Genomic DNA, 17,242 nt, shown 5'->3' on the forward strand with positions numbered 1-17,242 from the left:
CCCCATCCCCCGTCCCCCCTGCGACTTGGGTGCACCAGGGCCAGCACGCCGGGCCCACTCTTTAGCGCTCGTGCCCCTGCTCCAGGGAGCGGGAGGGGGCTTCTGGGACTCGAATCCAGGCCCACCTCAAGTCTCCTTTTTCCTTCCTCCACTCAGGGAACCTTCACCTCCTCTGTGAAGGGCTTGGGGTGTCTGGCTCTCTCTGTGTCCTAGGCTAGAGGAGCGACCTGCCACCCTGGTTCAGCAAGACCAAACGCGGATTGGCTTCCAGACCCTAGGCACAAGGAAAGGGGTAGCTGTGGAGGACGTCTGAGGACCGGGCGAGACCAACAGCCTCATCCCTAGATCCCGACTTCTTGTCAGCATTGTTATTGCCTTCCTTGTTCGGCAGAGGGGGAAGCTGAGCCCGGAGAACTTGAGCCACTTCGCTTTGGCTTCTCAGGTAGTAAGCTTCTCCACTTGGATCCCAGGAGCCAGGCAAGTGGGTGCTTGGGCTGCAGATCCTGCCCCAGTGTTCAAATACCTGTGGGGCCCCCACTCTGGGCCTGGACTCCCTGTGGCTTCACCCTCTACAGGGACCCTAGGGGTAGGAGGGATGGGGGGGTAGGGGGTGGAAGGGTGTGTCTTCCCTCCTGATCTCCTTCTTCTCCTCCAGACTCTGCCAGCACCAGAAGGGAATGACCTCTGGATTCCCAGCAGCCCCCAGCTCCCTGGTGAGTGGACACCCCAGAGCCCTAGCCCCAGAGTGTGGTGGTCACAGAGTCCTCTCATTGGACACACCCTCCAGTGCCAGATCAGGACCAGAAACTAGGTCTCCTAGCCATGAGCCTGGTGCTCTATCCATCACTTGCTCTGACTTCAGGAGTCTTCCCTTCCTTCTTCCCTCTTTTCTTCCCTCCCATCCTCCTTTCCTCTTTCTTTTCCCTTCTTCCTAACATACTCCCTCCCTCCCTCCAAGGGACTAAAGGTCCACTGTGATCTCAGAAGTAGAGTACTAGGAGAGAGCAAGAGGAGGACCCAGGCCCTGCCTGCCCTCTGAGATGAACACACACCCCCACACACACATTAATAGGCATACAACTTCACTCTCATAGTCACACACAGTTACATATGTACACAATCACACTCAGTTACACACAGCCATATATCCATAGACATGCACACCTAGACGCACATATGTATACACTCCCCCCATAAAAACTCTTGTTGAGATGAGGTCTTTCTGTCTCCACTGAGGTGCCCACAGGCCCTCATCACCTCTTACCTCTCTGCTCTAATAGCTTTTGTTTCCAAGGCTGCATTCTGGGTTCCTTGTGTATTTCCCTCACCTCCCTTTGCATACACATCCTTCTTCTCTCACCATTCACAGACCAAGAAATGCCCTTTGGGGGCAGGGGGTAGCAGCCCATCTCCAACACTCCACCCTCATTAGCAGGGTGGTTTCTGTTAGTGTGCAGTGCTTTGCTTGGTGGTAGTGGTGGTTTTTCTCTACAGTGGATCCTCAAAGCCTTAGATCAGTTGTTTCTCCAGTTCCGTTGCATCCATTCTCAGTGACTACAGGGACTTCTCAGACTCTTTCAAAGTGACCATTTTTTTCTTTTTTTTTATCTTTAAACCCTTTCCTTTCGCCTTAGAATCAATACTATATATTAGTTTCTAAGGCAGAAGAGTGGTAAGAGGTGGGCAATGGGGGTGAAGTGACTTGCCCAGGGTCACACAGCTAGGAAGTGTCTGAGGCCAGATTTGAACCTATGATCTCCAGGCTTGGCTCTCAATCCACTGAGCCACCCAGCTGCCCCCAACAGTGGTCATTTCTCATGGCTCAGCTCAAAAATATTTCCTTAGGCTTTTTTTTTTTTTTAAACCCTCACCTTCAGTCGTGGAGTCAATACTGTGTATTGGCTCCAAGGCAGAAGAGTAGAAAGGGCTAAGCAATGGGGATCAAGTGATTTGCCCAGGGTCACACAGCTAGGAAGTGTCTGAAGCCAGATTTGAACCTAGGACCTCCCATCTCTAGGCCTGGCTCTCAATCCACTGAGCTACCCAGCTGCCCCCACTTTAGGCTTTTCAGGGGCTTCAGTGTCTGTTTAACCATCCTCCAGGTAATACGTGTCTACTTTGTTTCTAGTTGTCTCTATTTCTAGCTATTGAAGAAGGCTTCTGGTGTATCTGGGACTCCTGTTCTTTCCTTGATCTCCTTGGGTTATATGCCTGCCTGACAGTGAGATCTTTGAGTCAAAGGGTATAGACAATTTAGTCACTTTCTTAGCAAAGTTTCAGGTTACTTTCCAGAATATAGTGGTGTGTATTTCCAAACCCCCTCGTATATTGATTGTTCCCATCTTTTGTCATGTTGGCCAGTTTTCAGGCTATGTGCTTAAACCTCAGCGTTGTTTTGATTGACATTTCTTTTATTGCTAGAGATTTAGAACAATTTTCACTTGTTTGTTATTCATTTACCTTTTTTTTTATACTTGTGTGATTATATCTTTGACTGTATATTTGTTGGGGAATGTTTTGTGTAGTATGTGTAGTTTCCTGTATATCTTGGATTACAGTCAGAGGTGTCAAACTGAGTACAGCCTGAACCAGATTAAAATAATTGGAGATGCAGCTAGGTAGCTTAGTGGATAGAACACCAGGCCTGGAATTGGGAAGACCTGGGTTCAAATGTGGCCTCAGACACTTCCTAGGTATGTGGCTTTAGGCAAGTCACTTAACCCATTTGCCTCTCTTCTGACTTAGAATTGACACCAAAACAGAAAGTAAGAGTTTTTAAAATATATCTATAAATATAGATATTTACATGTAAACATATGGAAATGTTTAACAAAGTACATAAAAAACACCATAGAATACAGGTAATTTTTTTATTCAAAGATATTTTATTTTCCCAATTACATGTTCTGAAATTCTAAGATCCAAATTGTCTCCATCTCTCCTTTCCCTCAACTCCCCCCCCCCAGATAGTAAGCAATATGACCTGTATTGCATTATTATGTAAAATAAACTTCCATATTGGTCATTGTTGTAAGAGAATACTCATATAGAACCAAATCCCCAAAATGAAACAGTAAATAATGTAAAATATAGTCTGCTTTTGATCTGCATCTGACTTCAACAGGTCTTTCACAGATCATGTTAATATGTGGCTTTCCAAGTCAACAGGTATCTGCTGGGATTATTATTTATGACTTAGTAGCCCATATTTATATTTGAATATGACATTTTTCCCAATATCTTCCTTTATCCTTGATGTTTTGATCTTGATAGTATATTACTTTTTTGATTTCATATATTCAAGTAATCAGTTTTACCTTTTGAGATCTGTTTGTTTTAGAGCTCTCTAAAAAGGAAAGGAAACAATAGAAGTGTAATAATGTTAAAAACAAAATACCAATAATTGTTCTTTTTTTTTTTTTTTTTTAAAGAATTCACTCTCTAACCTTAGCTTCGAAAGGGTTTTCACTAGTATAATCTTTAATAGTTAGGTGACACATCCAGTTTGAATTTATTCTGGTATATGGTTTCAGATGTTGGTCCAACCCTAATTCCTACCAAACTATTTCCAATTTCCCAGCAATTCCTTAATGCTTTATAAGGTAATTTATCATTTAGGGTTTCTCAAACACTTAAGTGTTTGAGTTTGATTATTTCTGATTCCTTATTCAGTTGGTTCCAGTGACCTCCTTTACCAGTCTTTAATAAGACCAAATAATTCTAATGGTAACCACGTGGTCTTATAAGTTGAGATCTGGAAATTCTGTTATTAGATGAACCTTTGGAACTTTCTAGTCCCTCCTCTACAGGACTACAGATATAATTTCCTTTACACCACTCCTCTACTCGTAATCTTTCAAAGATTTTCTCCTTCCTATCCCATTTTCTACAGTCTCCTCAACCTTGCTCCTTGTAAGCCCTCTACAGTTAGTTTCCAAATTTTCTTCTATCTACAGTTAACCTTTTCCCACTTCACACATTTGAGGATCAAAACTGACTGTTGTGCTCTCTATTCTTTGACATTAATGGGCTGACTCCTGCCTCATCACTGGAGTACTCTCCACAGGCCTCCTCCTGACTCGAGGGCCCAGCTCAAAGGCTACCTCCTTGGGGAAAGGCTCTCTGATCCCCCTACTTACCTTCCTCCTCAGACTGTCCTGAACTTCCCCCTCGCACCATGACTCCTGGTGCCGTTATCCTACTGTACCTTGTCACTAAATCTCTCATTGCCTCATCTGGAATGCTGAAAGCAGTTCTCCATAATGTGATGTACACACACACACACTCACTCACTCCCTGAAGGCAAGAACCAACTGTCACCTTCTAAGAGCCCACCCAGCATTCGACATGCAGTAGACATACATTTGGTGTCCTTGACCAACCACTAAGACTGGCTCCTTCATGAGCCTCTTTGTCCTCTCTTGAGAACTCTCTTGAGAAAGCAGCTCTCTTTTCCCTTGAATCAGGACTGACTTCCTGTGGTATCAGGTAAAGGTCAAGAATATCAAGTAAATGAATGAAAAAAAAATATGAAGGAAGGAGGTCTAAAAACTCAAACTATACAATAAAGTGGTAATCATCAAAGCAATCTGATCTGGCTAAGAAATAGAGTGGTGGATCAGTGGAATAGGTTAGGAAATCAATACACAGCAGTTAATGAACATAATAATGTAGGGTTTGGTAAATCCAAAGTTCCAAACTATTAGGGGAAGAACTCACTATTTGACAAAAACTCTGGAAAAACTGAAATGCAGTATGGCAGAAACTAGGCATAGATCAGCATCTCACACCATACACCAGGATAAAGTCAAAATGGATACTTGATCTAGAAATAAAGGATGATACCACAAATTAGGGGAACATGGAAAAGTTTACCTGTCAATCTTAGGGATAGGGAAAGAATTTATGACCAAACAAGACATAAAGATTCCAAAAAAGTGAATGCTACCAAGATTAGAAGGGAAGCAAATAACGGGAGGAAAAATTCTATAGCAAGTATCCCTGATAAAGGCCTCATTTCTCAAATTGGAGAGAACTAAGTCAAATGTATATGATTACAAGTTATTCCTCAACTAGTAAATGGTCAAAGGATATGAACAGGCATGAAATGAAAACTATGGTCATATGAGGAAATGCTTCAAATCACTATTGATTAAAGAAATACAAATTAAAACAACTCTGAGATACTGTCTCACATCTATCAAAGTGGCTAATATGAGAAAATGATAAATGCTAGAGGATAGGTGGGAAAATTGGGGCACTAATACACTGTTGATGGAACTGTGGACTGATACAACCATTCTGGAGAGCAACATGGAATGACATCCAGAGAACCATAAAATCAGATATAAATGAAAAGGATCTACTTGTACAAAAATATTTTAACAGCTTTATTTATTTATTTTTTTGTGTGGTGGCAAAGAATTAGAAACTGAGAAGGTGTCCATCAATTGAGAAATGGTTGAATGAGCTGTGGTGTATGGCTGTAATGGAATTCTTTTGCACCATAAGAAATGATGAACAGGATGAGTTAAAAAAAAATCAGAATGACATGAACTGATACAAAGTAAAGTGCCAGGACAACAATGTATACAATAACAGAAATATTGTACAATGATGAACTGCAAAGGATTTAATTATTATCAATAAAACATGGTCCCAGGATAACCCCCAGGGACTTATGATAAGAAAAAAAAATGCCAAATAAGGAATTTTTGGAGTCTGATTGCAGATCAAAGCATGCCATCTTCCATTTTATTTCCTTCATTAGTTTTGTGTTGTGCAGTATGTGTTATCCATTATGGGATAGAGAATATGGAAATACACATTGCATGAAAGCACTAGTATAACCTATATCAGACTATTTACTGTCACAGGTTGGGAGGAGGAGGAGGAAAGGAGAGAATCTGCATCACAACATATCAGAAAACAATTGTCAAAAATTGTTTCTATGTGTTATTGAAAAAAATCAGTAAAAAAGAAACATTTATGAACTACCTTCTGTGTACCAGTCACTGTCCTGAGCACTAGAGATACACAGAAAGACAGAAACATAGTCCTTGCCCTCTAGGAGTTCACAATCCAGTGGGGGAGAAGACATAGGAACAGATTGAAGAAACATATACAGAGTTAATTGTTGATGAAAGTTAAATGCATCAGAGCTGATGAGGACACGAAGACTATGTAGACAGAAAAGAGAAGAGGGCCCAAGACAAAACCTCCGGGCACACTCAAAATTCTAGGGCCAAGGAGTATTGGGACAGGTAGGAGAAAAACCAGGAAATAAGCACAAGAAGGAAAGACTAGAAAAGGAGTGACTCAAAAGGGCCCAGGACTGCTGAGGGGGCCAGGATGGAGGAAGAACTGGCAGATTTGGCAGTTCATGAATCATCTGGGACCCTGGGTTAAGGTTCCTTTTTGTAATGTCCAAGACCACTCCAGCCATATTTTGCCCCACTCTCTGTCTCCTGACCCAGCAGAGGATGGGTCAAGTATGAGCAGTTTATTTGCCGTTTCAGGAATCTGTGACATTCCAAGATGTAACTGTAGACTTTACCCAGCGGGAATGGAGGCAGCTGACCCATGCCCAGAAGAGCCTGTACCGAGAGGTGATGCTGGAGAACTATGAGAACTTTGTCTCTGTGGGTAAGAAGCCATAGCTGGGAAGGGAGGGGGTCATCATCTCTCTTCCCAAGGGAAGGGGTATCCTCCCTTGCTAAGGGTTGTGGGCTGTTTGAAGGGCTGGTTGCCTCTTTCTGGACTGGTTATGCAAGAAACAAAGAATCCTGACTTTCTTCAGACAGGCTGTTTTGGCCCCTTCCTAAGGGAAACTCTGCAGGTAGAAAAAGGTTGAATTTAGCCCTAGAGTCCTCACAACCAACAACTATTAAGTTCCTACAGTGTGAACCCATAGTGCCTATGTAGCCCCAAAATAATTCCCTGGGATCTCAGGATAGAGTATCTAGCAGAGCCCTTGCCTCCTTCCACCCCCAGGGCACTACTAGAGAGAAACCCTTTCCCTGAAGAGGTGAAAGCCGGAATAGACTTGAGAAGGTATTCCCATTTCTCTCTCCATAAACAGGGTTTCCAGGTTCCAAACCAGAGCTGATCTCCCAGTTGGAATGTGGGGATGGCCCGTGGGTGCTGCTGGAGGAAGAAGTGAGAAGCCGCTGTCCAGGTGAGGGATGGACACAATGTAGGTGGGAGGCCTGGCCTCCAGGAGAAGGTGGAAGCTCCCCATGTTGGCACTGGGGTCTCCACCCTCTGGGGCCAGTGGACCTTGTCAGCCTGTTCTGTGTGTTCCTCCTCTTCTCAGAGTCTGGATATGGTATAACACCATCTTATTGGATCCTCATATCTATCCTGGTCCCACAAGTTTTTATCCCAATTTTACAGATGCTGAAGTAGAGGTACTTTTTAAGAGTTCAAGTGTGTTGGTCATGGTCACACCACAGCTAAGTGGCAGCATCTGAAGCTTAGACCCACCTATCTCCAAGGCTAGTGACAAAATGTTATCTCTGCCCTTCACATCTCTCGAGGGCACAGCTCAGGCTCCATTCAGATTAATTTGTTCTGTTCCTAGAGAGCTAACTAAGAATCCTTAGTGCAAATGGTCAAGCTGGGGCCTTAGGAATGAATAGACTGTGCCAAGGTACTGAGAGAGAGAAAGAAGAGGTAAGGCTAGCAGAAGGGGAAGAGAACAAGCTTTATGCAAGGAGACTTCCTTTCTGTGTCTGGAATCGATATTAGAGTCAAGTGAGAAAACCTATGCAAAGAGCTTTGTAAACCTTACGGTGCCATAGGAATGCCAGTGACCACTATCCTCCTCATCTTCTTCATTCCTTTTATCCCAGAGTAAGGAGGGGAGATAGATTGTCCTGCTCTACTTGGATCACTGTTCCTTTAAGTAATATGCCCCATTTTGGAAAAGACATTGGTAAGTGGAATGAACCAAAAGGAGTAGACTCAGGATAGTGTCGGGGCTCCCTTGTGCAAAGACCCAGAATAAGGAGTCATTAAACATTCATGAAGTGTCTGTGCTAAGGCCTGGAGATGTCCATACAAAAAAAGTCCTTGCCCTTGAGGTGGAGACAATGCCAAAGTGAGCTGGCAGTCCTTTCCCTCTCCTTATATGGAGAGTTTATGGCTCCCCCCTCCAATTAGAGGAACATTGACTAGATTATGAAAGATGACAGTGTTTTCCAGTGATGAGTTTACTAGATGTTTAATGCAGAAGCAATACCAAGTCCAAATGAATGCAGTTGGATGGGAAATGAGATGTCAGAAAATAGCTCTCTTGGGCTTTGCTCCGCTTACCACTTTAATTAGTAGTGATGGACCCCATTTTGTAAAAGGCCTCCCTCAGAATGTGGAACATCTTCACAGGAGGGGACCCAGGCTGGCTTAAAGGATTAAAGGAGTTGGAGATGTTGACTGGAGAAGGGAAAGTTGAGGGTTGTCTTCAAGTCTTAGAAGGGAAGGGAGTCATTTGGTTTGATTACACAAAACAGGACAGAACTAGCCCTTACTTATTATTGGCAGAAGGAGATTTTAGTTTGGCATGTAAAAAACTTGCAGAAATTAGAGCAGTCTAAATTTAGTGTGCTTCTTGTCACTGGAGATCATAGAAATCTTCTTGCTCAGGAGTTGGCTCTGCTAGATAAATGTCCCTTTCAACACAAGGCAACTCCAGTTAATCATGAGTCAAACTTCACAAACAGAGGCCTTCATAGGGTCATAGTTTCGATGCCTTCATTTTACAGAAACAGGCCAGGTGGTACATTGGAAAGGGCACAGGCCTTGGAATGTAGAAGACCACAGTAGTCATTTGACATCTGTGTCTAATTTTCCTCATTTGTAAAATGAGGATAATAAGAGCAACTAACCTTCCATGGTATTTGTATGGACCAAATAAGATAATGTAGGTAAAGCACTTTGCCAACCTTAAAGCACTCCATAAATGATAGCTATTATATTTTTATAGAAAATAAAACCGAGGCTGATATGTGAAATGGTTTTCCAGGGTCCTACAGCCAGGACATGTTTGAAATAGGATTTGAACTCGGGTCTTCCTGACTCAAAACCAGTACTATATTCACTGCTGCAAAAAGCATTTGCTCTTTGGTGATGATGTTTCAATAACCAGTTTTCTGGAATATTTCACTCACATGCCCCATTTCTCCCATGACTTCACTTCTTGGACTTTCTTAACTCATGTTTTTGTGCCCAGGCAACCTTCTTGATCATATGGGCCATCCCTCTGTGATGGGAGCAGCTGGGCACCCTTAAAAGTCTTACCATGTCTTAGGAAGGGTCTGAATCTTGGCTTTGCCTATTCTGAAGCAAAGCTCTGGAAGGGGAAGGTCTATATTTGGTTCATTGAAGAATTTTGATTACCTACCAGGTGAATGATACTGACTCCTTAAATTCATGATCTGTTTTGGAAGGCAAGACCTTGGAACAGAAAACAGATGAAAAATGTGTAGCATAGCAGAACTACAGGGTCTGAATACATGGTAGAGGCAGTAATCAATCTCAGCGAATTAAAAGGTGAGAAACTAGGAAGGGAGACTAGTTAGGAGTCTGTTTTAACAGTAATGATGTACAGTGACCAGGGTATTGTAATGTCTAAGTCTCCATTGTTGCCAGCTCTTTGGACTTTATTTCTGCTTGTTTCCATCACCTCTCCTTACCATGTTCCTCCTTGTAACTTCTTTAATCATTTATCTTTTTCTTTTATTAGTTCATCATCTAGAAAGAAATGAATCTTTACAATCCCTTTGAATGTAATTGCTCTCTTGTATGCGTTTTATGCTTTGTATACTGAAAAACATGATACACAGACAAATAACTGTCACTTTCCTAAAGGAAGAAGAAAAATCATTCCCAAATTTGAGAAGTAACATCCCTTAAAGGGAGCAAATACACAGGGTAGAAATCTACACAGAAGATATTCTCCCTCATATTTGTTTCAAACATAGAGACAGGAGCTTATTTCTTCTTAATAACCCTAACCTTACTAGACCTATACTCAACCCTAATCTCAATTATTCCCCTTGAGTGAGGGAGAGATGTTGTAGTGAAAAACTTCTAGATTTGATAAAGACATAAAGCTAATTAATTCCTGGTGTTCTAATCATTATTCTCATTCACTTTGAAATGGATCCTTAAAGAATAACAAGCCCCTGTTACAGAAAGAAGGACCTTTCTCCCTGCCCAGGATATAGGAAAAAATTATTTTCTTTTCTCTGTTATTTTATTTTTTCTCCTTTTCTCTTTTCTTTGTCTTTCTCTTCTCTTTATATTTCAGATTGGGAGATTCAGTCAGAAACCAAGAAGACTTTCTCTATTCAGTGCATTTCCTTGGAAGACACATCACAGGAAAGACTTACAAAGGGTGGTCCCTGGGACCATGAATTTGGAGAAGTTGATTATAAAAACAACTTTGATGGCCATGTAGCTAATCAGGAGAGAGATTTGATTGATGGTACTCGAGATAAAATTTTAAACAGGGCCAGAGGCCGCAAATGTAATCAGTTTATGAAAAGCTTCAATCAAAATCCAGTCCTTGATGCACCAAGGAATGTTTCTTCAGAAAAGAGTCTTTATAAGTGTGATACAAATAAAAATAACATATTTTCTTCAGCCCTGAGTGATCGTAATGAAATCTCCTCAGGAAAGAAATCCCGTAAGAAGGCCTTCAGTGACCCCTCAGACCTTAATGAAGATCAAAGAATAACCACTAAAGAAAAACCCTACACATGTACTGAATTTGGCAATGCCTTCCACCAGAGGCGACACCATACTCAATGTCACAGAAGTCATTCTTCTGGGAAACCATACGTCTGCAGAGATTGTGGAAAAACCTTCAGCCAGATCACATACCTTATTCAACATCAGGGAATTCATGATGGAGAGAGACCCTATAAATGTAGTGACTGTGGAAAAGCTTTCACCAATAGTTCATCCCTTATTCTACATCACATAATTCACAGTGGAGAAAAACCCTATGAATGTCATGAATGTAGGAAGCTCTTCAGCAATCGAACAGGACTATTTGTACATCTGAGAATTCATACTGGAGAGAAACCCTTTCAGTGTAACATATGTAAAAAAGCCTTTAGCCAGAAAGGGGACCTTTCTCGACACCAGAAAGTTCATACAGGAGAGAAACCCTATAAGTGTAACGTATGTGAAAAAGCTTTTAGCCAGCAAGGACATCTTACTGCACACCAGAGAATTCATAATGGAGAAAAACCTTATAAGTGTAATGAATGTGGAAAAGCATTCAGCAATAGCTCATCTCTAATTCTACATCACAGAATTCATAGTGGAGAGAAACCCTATGAATGTCACGAATGTGGGAAGCCTTTCAGTAATCATGCAGGCCTCATTGTACATCAGAGAATTCATACTGGTGAGAAACCCTATAAATGTGACATATGTGAAAAAGCCTTCAGTCAGAAGGGTCATCTTTCTGAACATCAGAGAATCCATACTAGAGAGAAACCGTATAATTGTAACATATGCAAGAAAGCCTTTAGCCAGAGGGGAGACCTTTTTCGACATCAAAAAATTCATAACGGAGAGAAACCATATGATTGCAGTGAATGTGGAAAAGCTTTCAGCCAGAAAGGAGACCTTACTAAACACCAAAGAATTCATAGTGGTGAGAAACCTTATAAATGTAACAAATGTGGTAAAGCCTTTAGCATTAGCTCTCAACTCAACATGCATGAAAGAATTCATACTGGAGAGAAGCCCTATAAATGTAACTTATGTGAGAAAGCCTTCATCCAAAAAGGACGTCTTACTGAACATTACAGAATTCATAATGGAGACAAACCTCACAAATGTGCTGAATGTGGAAAGGCTTTCAGCCAAATTACATACCTTACCAGACATGAGAGAATCCATACTGGGGAGAAACCTTATAAATGCAGTGAATGTGAGAAAGCTTTCAGCAATAGCTCAGCACTCAATGTACATCAGAAAATTCATACTGGTGTGAAATCTCATGTATGTCTTGAATGTGGGAAGGCCTTCCTCCAGAGTATAGGCCTTAGTTTACATCAGAGAATTCATACTGGAGAAAAACCATATAAATGTGACATATGTGAAAAAGCTTTCAGCCAGCGAGGAGACCTTTCTCGGCATCAAAAAATTCATAATGGAGAGAAGCCCTATAAATGTAGTGACTGTGGAAAAGCTTTCACCCAGAGGGGACATCTCACTGAACATCAGAGAGTCCACAGTGGGGAGAAACCATATAAATGTAAAGACTGTGGTAAAGCCTTTAGCAACAGCTCACAAGTCACTCTCCATTACAGAATACATACAGGAGAGAAGCCTTATAAATGTAATGAATGTGGACAAGCCTTTAGTCGTCCAGGGAGCCTCAGTGAACATCAAAAAATTCATTCTGTAGAGAAACCTTATAAATGTAGTGAGTGCGGAAAAGCCTTCAGCCGTAATCTGTACCTTAGCCGTCATCAAACAGTTCATACAGGGGAAAAGTGTTATCCCTGTAATGAATGTAGTAAAGCCTTCCGAAACGGCCATTGTCTTACTCTACATCAGAGAATTCATAGTGGAGAAAAGCCGTATCAATGTAGTGAATGTGGAAAGGCTTTTGGCAGGAAACTGTACTTAACTCAACATCAGAGAATTCATAGTGGTGAGAAACCTTATGAATGTACTACATGTGGTAAGGCCTTTACTCGGTGTACAACACTTATTCAGCATCAGAAAATTCATACTAGAAATAAATCCTAGAAATTTAAGGTAGACTTGTACTAGACATCAAAGCATATTACACACTTCTTTTTTTAATCAAAATATTCTGGTACTGGCAGGGGTGGGGAAAGGCAACTGAATATGGTTATCATATATCCAATAAAATAAAGACAAAGGATTGGTCTTTTATAAACTTATAGAAAATATAAGCTAGCAAAAGAGATATTTAATAAATTTACCTGGGAAAATTGGTTAACAATATGGCAGAAAAAGGACTTAAAACTATATCTCACTATACATATTTTTGGGTTCTTCCTGGTTTGTAGCCTTGAAATATATGAGCAAAATCAACTACAAAAAAGATAAAAGAAAATAGAATTATGTATTTATTTCAATTGTGGAATTAAGAAAATGTTCTCTTAAATAATGAAAAGGAACTATAAATAAAGGTCAAATTAAGATGTATTTAATGAAGAAAATAGAAAAGTATTCCAAAATCTCCCAAATTTAAAAGAACAATTGCAAAAATGTTAATATCAAATATGAGAGATGAATATGGAAAATACTAAAAATTTACAAAGTTCACAATGGAGAAAAGGTCAATAGATATTAAAAGATTATTTTCAAATGAGGAAACAAATTGCTGATAACATGCAACATGTTCAGTCTCAATCAAAATTATATATAAAATAAGGTATTATTGAAATTTTAATCAAATCTACACCCCACCCCAATTATTAGCAGTAATGCTGGTAGAAGTAGGGAGATATGGGTAGTCGAAATTTATAGATTTTTTAGAAAAAAATGACTCAGTGCACAAATGTCACTCAAAAAAGTCAACTGTTTCCTTGATGAGCATGTACTCTAAATCTTATCATTGGTTTTTATATTTCCCATTCATTTGTAATGGAAAAAAATTAGAAGCTAAACAAGTTGTGAGACATTCATGCAATTAAAAAAGGCAATTTTGAGGAATATAATGAAATTCTGACAAGGGTCTTTGACAAAAGTACAAAGTACAACAAACAAAAAAAGGCACAGTAGCTACTACCATGTGTGAGTGATTGGAACGAAAGGACAAGAATTTGAGGGAGACTTGCGGAGTATCTAGAAGGTTATTGGACTTCTGCATATTCGGGTCTTTCAATGTAAGTGGCTATGCAGTTTCATTTCTGAAAGAAATTATAAATATGCATGGGAAAGTTTAAAGTGATACAAAGTTAAACTGAGCAGGTTCAGGGGGGAAAAACATTCACAATAACCTCAATGAAAATGGAAGTAAGCCATTTATCATTTTATTGCAATGATAAAAATTAAATGCTATGAAATTATAATGACCAAACTTGACCCTAAAGAAGATGGAAATCTACACTAAAGTGAAACTGAAGCAAAAAATCCCAGGCACAATTATATTAGCAAAGATAACAATTGCCAGTAAATGAGGTCAGTGACTCCTTAGCCATTGACAAACCAGAGTTTTACAGAGCTTATTTTTATAGTCATAAAAGAGAATTGGAAAAATTACTGATTGTTGACAAACATTTTGATTGAATGGGGGCATTACCACCTGACTTGGGGTTAAGCTAGGTACATCCTGGAACATTCTGTGGCTAGGTAAGCGCTATTGCCAATGTTTGGTGGGGTTTGTGTGTTGGGGGTGTAATGGGGAGTGATAATCATCCATCTCTATCTGGCTAGTTTTACATCAATCAATCTTGATATGGAATTATTGTGCTAAATGGAAACTTATGTTACTTGTGATAAGCATGGTTAAGACTTAGTCTGACTTAGCCAACCACAAAAGAAAACTTAAGATTTCTTTGAAATGGGGAAATGTTCATACCAGCTCTGTTCTGCTGGAACCCATCTCTACAAAAACAAGGAACATAATCCCTGATTGTCATGATTATATATCTCTTAATACAGTGATTATATACCTTTTAATCTAAAAGCTATCTGAACCTGTCATATATTAAAATAAATCAAGATAATCAGTACTAACTTAAGTAAGGTTTATTTCTTTCAGCACCCCCACCACTTTGCACAATACTTTGCAGAGTGTGGAATAGTGTGGATTAGTATATATAAAATCAGACTTTTTGATATGTCAGTTTTACTGAACTGTTTTTTTCTTTTCTTTTTGTTATAAGAGGTGGCTCTCTGATAGCAGTTTAGAGAGGGATATATTGGAAAATATAAATGATATAAATGCAAAATATCAATAAAAATTATTTAAAAATTAAATGTAAATGATTTCTGTAATCATTTAATTAGTTGTATTAGTATGAATGATGAGGGAGAAAGATTGGGCAGCCATGACTAAGATTGCATCTTTGGGAGATTGGAAGGATGGTGGTACCCACAACAGAACAAAAGAGGTGGATTTGAGGCAAAAGATAATGAATTCTATGTTGGTCATGTTGAGTTTATGAAGGATATATTATGACTGTTACATACAGTCCAGATGTAAAACAAACAGTTGGTGACATTGGACTGATGCTCAAGAAAGGATTGGATGTGTATATTTGGGGTTTCTATGTTCATTAAGCCAATGGGAGGTGATCAGCAAGAAAGATCAAGGAAAGAAGAGAAGACTTCTGGGAGACATCTACAGACAGAAAGCAGAATATGGATCCTATTCAAGGAGAGGACTGAGAGCAACAGAAGCAGGAGGTGATTCTGGAGAATTATTTGGCACCTGGTCTTTCTAGATAAGGAGCCCAGCTTCCTGCTGGCACCCCTCCCAGCATCTCCATGTTCTTGTAATCAGCTGTGACCCCTCCACTTACGGGCTTAGCTGAGTCTTGGCCTTGCCTCTGGCCTGATCATTTCTGTTCCTGAGACAATGTCTGTGTCCCTATTGTTAGTCTGCAGCTCAAAGTGGGCATTGTCCCCAGGCTGCTCCTCCCTGAATTCTGTCACCCAAGTAGAGCCCTAGAGGCTCTCTGACGAGCAATTATTAAGCTCCTGTAGTGTGAGCCCATAGTGCCTATGTAACCAAGATTGAATCCCTTGGGTCCCAGGACAGAATACCCAGAAAAGTCCTCAACTCCTACCCTCAGGGAACTGCTCTCTGAAAAGGAGGCAGCTAGGATGGACTTCTTGAGCAGGGCTTCCAGTTTCTAAACCAGAGCTGATCTCCTAAGCTGGAGTGTGGGGAAGGTTTGTGTATGCTGCTGGAAGAAAAAGTGGATGCCCCTGTCCAGATGAGAAATGGATTCCATGGAGTTGGGAGGTCTGGCCTCTAGGAGAAGGTAGAAACTACCCAAGCTGGCACTGGGGTATTTGTCCTCTGGGGCCAAGAGACCTTGTTGACCTGTTCTGTGTATTCCTGTCCTCAGAGTCTGTGTAAAGTATAACAAAGGCTTTATTTGCACCATCTTATTGGATCCTCACATCTCTACCCTGGCCCCACAGATGCAGAAGTGGATGCACTTTTAAGGAGTGAAGTGTTAGGCAGGTCACACCATAGCTAAGTGGAAGAATATGAATCCTAGACCTACATACATCCAAGACCAGTGCTCCTTCAACTCTGGACCCCAGTAACAAAATGTCACCTCTGCCCCTCACATCTCTTGACTTCTTCTTTGAGGGTACACATCAGGCTCCATTCAGGTTAATTCAGTTCCATTCCACAAGTGCCAGGTGTATGCCAAGCACTGTCCTGGGTATTAGAAATACAAGGTCTGGAAGAAACCAGTCCCTGCATTCACAAAGCTGGGAATCCACAAAGCCTTTCCTGACCACCCTAGCTGATAACTATTCTCTTCCTTCTCTAGAAATTCCTAGGGTACTTAGTCTGGGCTCTTTGTGAGCCTATTCACTACTCTACAGTGTTGGAAGCCAATAAGAGAATAGATAAAAATCTGAGACCCCTCTTTTGATACCTCTTATGATCTATACCTTTTCTTATTGGAAAAACATTATAGACTTATTGAAAAGCTTTGAGTCCTTAGCAGACCAACAACTACTGAGTTAAAAATTTATCTCCTTGATAATTAAGAAGCCTGAACCCTAACAAACATTACTTAGATAAGACTGCACACTTAGGTAAGACTGGAGCCTTTAGTCTGGACTTTATTTGACCAGGTGCAAACCTATAATCCAGGAAGACAGGACTCAATTAGTGAACATCTCCATAAAATATTTCTGCTCCCAGAATTATCCCCTACTAATTGGTGGTTGGAATTTGGCCATTGTCCTTGTACTTTTTAGACTTTAATGGGTTGTGTATGATTTGTGACCCCTTCACAGCTGTGACTCTTTCTTTGTGTTCTTTGTTTGAAATCAGTATATAATAAACTCCAAAGCCCACAGAGTTCAGTTCAGCATGGGCTAACCACTAGTCTGGTTGTTCTCATTTTCTTTTTCCTGTCTTAACAATATGATGCCATGAATGCCACTCAGGACCCCAAAACCATATAGAAGCTGGCTCTCTATACTACAGGAACACTATCTCTCCCCACCAGAGGAGAACATCAGGGGCTGTGGGCCACAGAGGGGCTTT

General features: G+C 40.6%; 1 protein-coding gene across 1 annotated transcript in view; it reads left to right on the plus strand.

Annotated features, from left to right (window-relative positions):
• Nucleotides 1–13,473, plus strand: part of LOC123250262 (zinc finger protein 569-like) — a 15,453-nt gene extending 1,980 nt beyond the window's left edge. Inside the window, exons 3-7 of the mRNA XM_044679275.1 lie at nucleotides 392–477; nucleotides 656–713; nucleotides 6,519–6,645; nucleotides 7,082–7,177; nucleotides 10,310–13,473. Coding sequence (XP_044535210.1) covers nucleotides 392–477; nucleotides 656–713; nucleotides 6,519–6,645; nucleotides 7,082–7,177; nucleotides 10,310–12,774 — 2,832 coding nt within the window. The 3' untranslated portion in view covers nucleotides 12,775–13,473. The remainder of the gene's footprint in view (nucleotides 1–391; nucleotides 478–655; nucleotides 714–6,518; nucleotides 6,646–7,081; nucleotides 7,178–10,309) is intronic.
• The last annotated feature ends 3,769 nt before the right edge of the window (nucleotides 13,474–17,242 follow it).

This window comes from Gracilinanus agilis, chromosome 5, assembly GCF_016433145.1.
Source record: "Gracilinanus agilis isolate LMUSP501 chromosome 5, AgileGrace, whole genome shotgun sequence".
NCBI classification, from domain to species: Eukaryota; Metazoa; Chordata; class Mammalia; order Didelphimorphia; family Didelphidae; genus Gracilinanus; species Gracilinanus agilis.